The sequence below is a fragment of the Quercus suber genome, unplaced genomic scaffold (genome assembly GCF_002906115.3).
Source record: "Quercus suber isolate HL8 unplaced genomic scaffold, Cork oak 2.0 scaffold_419, whole genome shotgun sequence".
Lineage (NCBI taxonomy): Eukaryota > Viridiplantae > Streptophyta > Magnoliopsida > Fagales > Fagaceae > Quercus > Quercus suber.
Window position 1 is genome coordinate 1 of NW_027069870.1, and position 5,644 is coordinate 5,644.

General features: G+C 34.6%; 1 protein-coding gene across 1 annotated transcript; it reads left to right on the top strand.

The window, feature by feature from the left end:
* The first annotated feature begins 341 nt into the window (after positions 1-341).
* On the top strand, positions 342-5,644 carry LOC112035918 (peptide deformylase 1B, chloroplastic). Its single transcript, XM_065761570.1, has 5 exons — positions 342-581; positions 723-861; positions 2,648-2,840; positions 3,621-3,731; positions 5,312-5,644. Exons 1-5 carry the CDS (start codon positions 368-370, stop codon positions 5,408-5,410), a joined length of 756 nt encoding a protein of 251 aa, XP_065617642.1. The 5' UTR covers positions 342-367; the 3' UTR covers positions 5,411-5,644.

A 5,644-nucleotide genomic window follows, 5' to 3' on the forward strand; every position in this document is an offset into this window, starting at 1 on the left:
TCACTGCACTGCCCCGTGGTTTATGTGTCCCTGTAAATCATGGTTGAGATATTTTAGGCTATTTGGTAAGGATGTTTAGGTAATATTATTTGTATTTTTTTAAATATACGAAGGATAAAAGTTATAAAAATATTATGATATCGTTTAAAACTAAAAATATATTATTAAAATACTCTATCAAACGGGCGTTTAAATTTTAGAAAATATAACATTTTTAAAATTTAATTTTGGGACAAAATAGAACATATGCTATATTTGAAGGTTTTTTTTTTTTTTTTTTTTTTTTTCCACATATTTTTTCACTAATATATATTGTGCCTGTCTCTTACAGTCTCACAGTCTCACACACTTTGCTAGTTTTGTGGGCATGGCTTGCAAGACTTGGCTCCACTCATTTTCTCTCGTCCCCATTCTCCATCGCCGCTCCTCCACTCTTCCCGCCATGTCTCACCTTCTCAACCGCTCATCCCAATCCGGTCGGCTATTTTCCTCCTCCGCGAACCGGCCATCCCCAACTCCGGTCCACACGCAAGCCAAGCGCGGCTTCTCATCCAAAAACGACGACGTCGCCGTAGCATCTCGTAAGCGCGCGCGCGCACACACACTCACTCTCTCTCTCTCTCTCTCTCTAAATATTGAACTCGGTGGAGCTCTGAATCTGATTTCGAATTAATTAATACTGAATATGTTCGTTTTTGTTGTTGTTGTTTATTTTGAATTAGCTGAGGATGTTCGGTTTCAAGCGCCATTGAAAATAGTGGAATATCCAGACCCCATTCTGAGAGCGAAGAACAAGCGAATCGATTCGTTCGACGATAATTTGCAGAAACTCGTCCACGAAATGTTCGACGTTATGTATAAGTAACTTCTCTTATCCCAATCCACTTCTTTATTCGCTGTAAATTAATAATATATGTTTCATTTCCGACTCTCCCATCCCATCTATAATGTTACAGTTTTGCAATGCTCACCAGTCAGCACTGTCACTATTTTTATTATTATTATGTACCAATCATAAATAAAATTCCAACTTTGAAGTAGGGTGCCTTTTGTATAAGCGGTTGGAAAACGGTGTTTTGAGTTTAAAATTAGCGTTTGTGATAAAAGCTACGGGGAGTTGTGGTTGCAAATCAGAGTTTTGAGTTTTAAAAAGTAATAACTCTCATTTAAGCTTCCAAAATGCCTAACTAAATGGACTCATATTCGTGAAAAAACAATTGAGAAATTTTTTGTGTCACTTGACTTATTGATTTTAAAAGAACCCATTTTTGATCAATAGGAATAGGAGGAAAAAGGTGAAGGGGAGAATATGATTGTTAGAGAGAGTGCTTCTTATTTCATTGGAGTAATGCTCCAGACACAACAATTGAGTTAGCAAGCTTTCGCTAGTTCTCATTTGGGTCTCCATAGAGATCACTTTTTTTTTTTAAAACCCATTAACAACTTTCACCTCTACTGTTGTGAAATTTAACAGTATTCTAGGCCATGTCACTATTTCATTGTCACCTGCAGTTGTGAAATTGATTTCATTGCTGTTAAGCTTATTCTAGGCCATGTCAGCATTTCGTCGGCATACAACAACAACAACAAAACCTTTAGTCCCAAGATTTTCATCTGGATTTACGTAACTATTTTAAAGTGGACGGATGTAAGGGGAAATTGATAATTTTTTTTTAGAGGAGAGAATTGTAACTTTTTAAATTTGAAAGATGTAAATCAAAGCTAAAGTTTAAGGACTAAACATTCATTTTGGCCTTATTTTAATATTTAGTGATTTTTTATGGTAGTGTACTATAAGCCTGCTATGGTTAAATCTTTGATGTGTATTCAAAGTCCATGTTTGACAACTACATTGAGTATCTCTTCATTGGTGAGATGAAACCTTAATGAATTGGCACTGGCCAAAAGCTTTGCTTTTTTTTTTTTATTTTTTTAATTGGTAAGTTACATATGCACCCAATGTGCTGTAACTCATTGGAAGCCAAAAACTTTGCTTTGAGAGTATTTATTTAAAATTTTTCATGAAGGTAATTAAAAGATGTAGGCATAAAAATTTGAAGGGTTCATATTGCTTTCCTCATTCATATTTATTAGCTGAAATCCTCTTGCAATCTGTGAGAAGAGTAAAAAATTGAAATTTGCTTGACTTACCACTCAATGGTGCTGTTGTAAATCTCACTTAATGATTCTCGGCATTGGCCTCATCCTTTTGGGGGTGGCTACTCTAATCCAATTTCACCTTTTGGATCTCTTTGGAGTTATAATTTTGGTGAACTGTATCTAAAATTGTTTTAGTAATCTTTTGAAACACCAAATCAAATCTTTAGTTTTGTAGACTTGTTTACTTATTCTGAAGTGAAGTATTGCTGTCCCTTTTGTAGTTTTCCACTTACCATGAAGCATTTCAAAATTCTGTGCATTATTATTATTTTTTTTTCTATTGTTTGTTTGCTATTATATTCTTTACAACCTCTTCTTAATACCGACTGGTCATGAGGTTCAATAAACTCATTACTGATACAGTTTACTGTGTTTGAATTGAATGGTTCTGTGATTAGGTTTTATAGAATATAGAGTTAGATTCTTATGAACAATCCTTGCTATTTACAGGAGTGTGAACAATACTTGTTGGCTTCCTTTTCCGCAGAACTGATGGCATTGGCCTCTCAGCGCCCCAAGTAGGAATTAATGTTCAACTCATGGTGTTTAATCCTGTGGGAGAACGTGGTGAAGGAGAGGAAATTGTTCTTGTAAATCCAAGAGTATACAAATATTCCAAGAAAATGGTGCTTTTTAATGAAGGTTGCCTGTCCTTCCCAGGGATTAATGCTGATGTTGTGGTATTCAAAGCTGATTGATTCCTTATTATCTCCTTTTTGGTTTCATTTACATTTTGAGTACTCTGTAGGACATGGCCACTTTAAATAAGCAATTTTATTTGGTGCATATTAATACCTTTTTCCAATTCAGCAATAATTCACTTATGGTCTTCTCATAAGTCTTAACTTACTGTTATATTTGAATATGCAAGAGAATATATTTTTTAATATATATTGGTAAGTTACACATGCACCGAATTAGTAATGAAACCTATGACCTCACCCATCACCTAGAACTTTTAAGGGGAGGAGGTGCCTGTTGAGCTAGAGCTCGTTGGCAATGTGCAAGAGAATCTTGAATGCATGTGTAGAAGTTATTGAATGTTTTGTTTGTGAATTCATTTTTATAGGGGCTTAGCTTGAATTGCTCGCTGACTTTGTGTATTTTACTCCTGGCTGCTTCCTCATTTCTTGTTGGTAATAAAAATTAAAAATAAAATTATGAGTTAAGATGATCTTTCTCTAAAATACTATGATATCATTAGGTATTCATTAATAAAAGCCAAGCTGGATCCTCTGAATTTTTGAAGTTTTCTTAAGATTTCCTGCCTAAAGCTTCTTGAGCTCATTGGCATCACTTGAATTCTTGTCACGAGCTCAAATCAGAAAGAATATGTTGTAATAGAATTTGTAATGCTCTCCATACAAGTTTTTACACAGTTGATTTTTTTTTTTTTTTTTTTGGATTGGTAAATTACATACGCACCATACTTACAATGTCTGTCATGTTTGTACTTGCAGAGACCAGAAACTGTGAAGATTGACGCACGGGACATTAAAGGAGCAAGGTTTACTGTCAGCTTGTCTGATCTTCCTGCACGAGTGTTCCAGCATGAATTTGACCATTTGCAGGTCCGTCCTCCATTTTGATTCTAATTTAGTATTTCTGGTAATACAACAAAAATCTTGTCCCTTGAAACTTGATGGAAGGTGTAAATTTTACAGTTTTAGAAGCTAAATCCTATGGTCCAAATGAATCTAAATTTTAAATTAACCTGGAATGTGGACTTACTAGTAAATATGACATACCACTTTTGACCTTCCCCAGATCTAAATAGAATCAGAGATAAGAATAAGTTAGAACTTCATAAGATGCATATGAATGCAAGTCCACTCTTTTCATTCAAAAGGGGAAAAAAAGAAACAAAAATGATGCATGAAATTATGAGTGTTCTACTCATTTCAAGTAATTATTACTATGAAAAAAAATAGACAAGGGAATGGAACTACTAATTTCCATCTCGTATTTCTTAATTTGTAATACCAATTGCTTGTTTTTTTTTCCCACAAAGACTTCAAACCTTTTAGCTTTTGATCTGTCATCATCATTTGAAGGAAGAAGGATTCTAATAGTGTACCAGGTTTTAAAACAGATGCTTAGGTTAGGCAATTAGGGTACTGTCAAATCAAGGAAATGGAAACTCTTTGAGATGTAATATCCTTATTATTAGGTGGAGGCATCTGCTTAAATGCCATGAATCTCAGAAAACTTACTATGTTGCCTTGAGCCATTTATATACCTGGGTTTTATTCATACGAGCTTTAGCAAGGCAATTTATTGATGCAATCGTCTTCTTTGGTTTATTCTTCATGGTCCATTTTGTTCTTTGTAAAAAGGTTCCTACCATTTCATAAACACACTTTTTGTGCTATAATTCTGTATAAGGAACCTGAAACAACACCAAGAATCCAATTCAAACAAGAATGAACATTTATGTCTCACTTTTCTACTGTTGTGATGGCTAAGTATTATAAAAATAAAATTAATCAGATGAAACCTGATAGGCTACAGATTTTTACGGAGGAAGTGAAACAAAATGCCAGGGCTGTAGAAGTGCAGAAGCCTGTTTAAATAGGAGACAAGGGTGCAATAACCTTATAAGGTGATTGGAAATAAAAATCATAATTTCAAGAGCTTGGTTAAAAAGGAAATCAATCTGGCTTTTAGAGCTGGCTCTAAATGTTGAATATAAAAGGCCAGTGGCTATAGCTCAATTGACACTTCCTCCTCCCATAATAATGGGATGAAGGGTGAGGTTTTGGGTTCAAGAACCACAAAGTTCATGTGTAACTTACTAACAAATAAAATGTTAAATATAAAGGACAAAATCCACTTTATAAAATTAAGCTGCATAACAGGCCTGTTCCAATATTTCATAGTGAAAGTACCTATATTATTAGTAACATGGTCTGTTCAATGTAGGCAAACCATTTTGTCTAGGTTTGTGCAGATATGACATATTTCCTTGTATCCTCATTCTTAACACAGCAATATAATGCATTTTGCATATGGTGAAACAACTTAGATTGAACCTTTCCAAAGGAGCATTCATCTGTGTTAATGGCTTTGAATACTTAAGGGTTTGATTTTTCAGGGCCCAGTTTTATGTTTCACCTGTAATTCTTTCTTATAAGATGACTTGAATTTGCAGGGTATTCTATTCTTTGATAGAATGAGTGACGAAGTTCTTGATAGTATTCGCACAGAGCTACAGGTAAGCAAGCATGCCTATAAATCTCATGTTTTCTGATCTCAGAAGAATAGTTCCCTGCTCCCTTGAAAGTGTATACCACGATGATGCTTAGAACCTTTTGTTTTCATTGGAAAGTATACCTATTGATAAAGGTGAACCAGCAATGAGCAGTGACAACTGCTCTTTGCTTGTATCTGATGCACCATCCTTGTTAGATGGCATCAAGAAATTTATTGAACTCAAGCATCATGAGCATTACTAGCCAATCTTTTGGGTGACTAAATGTGTACA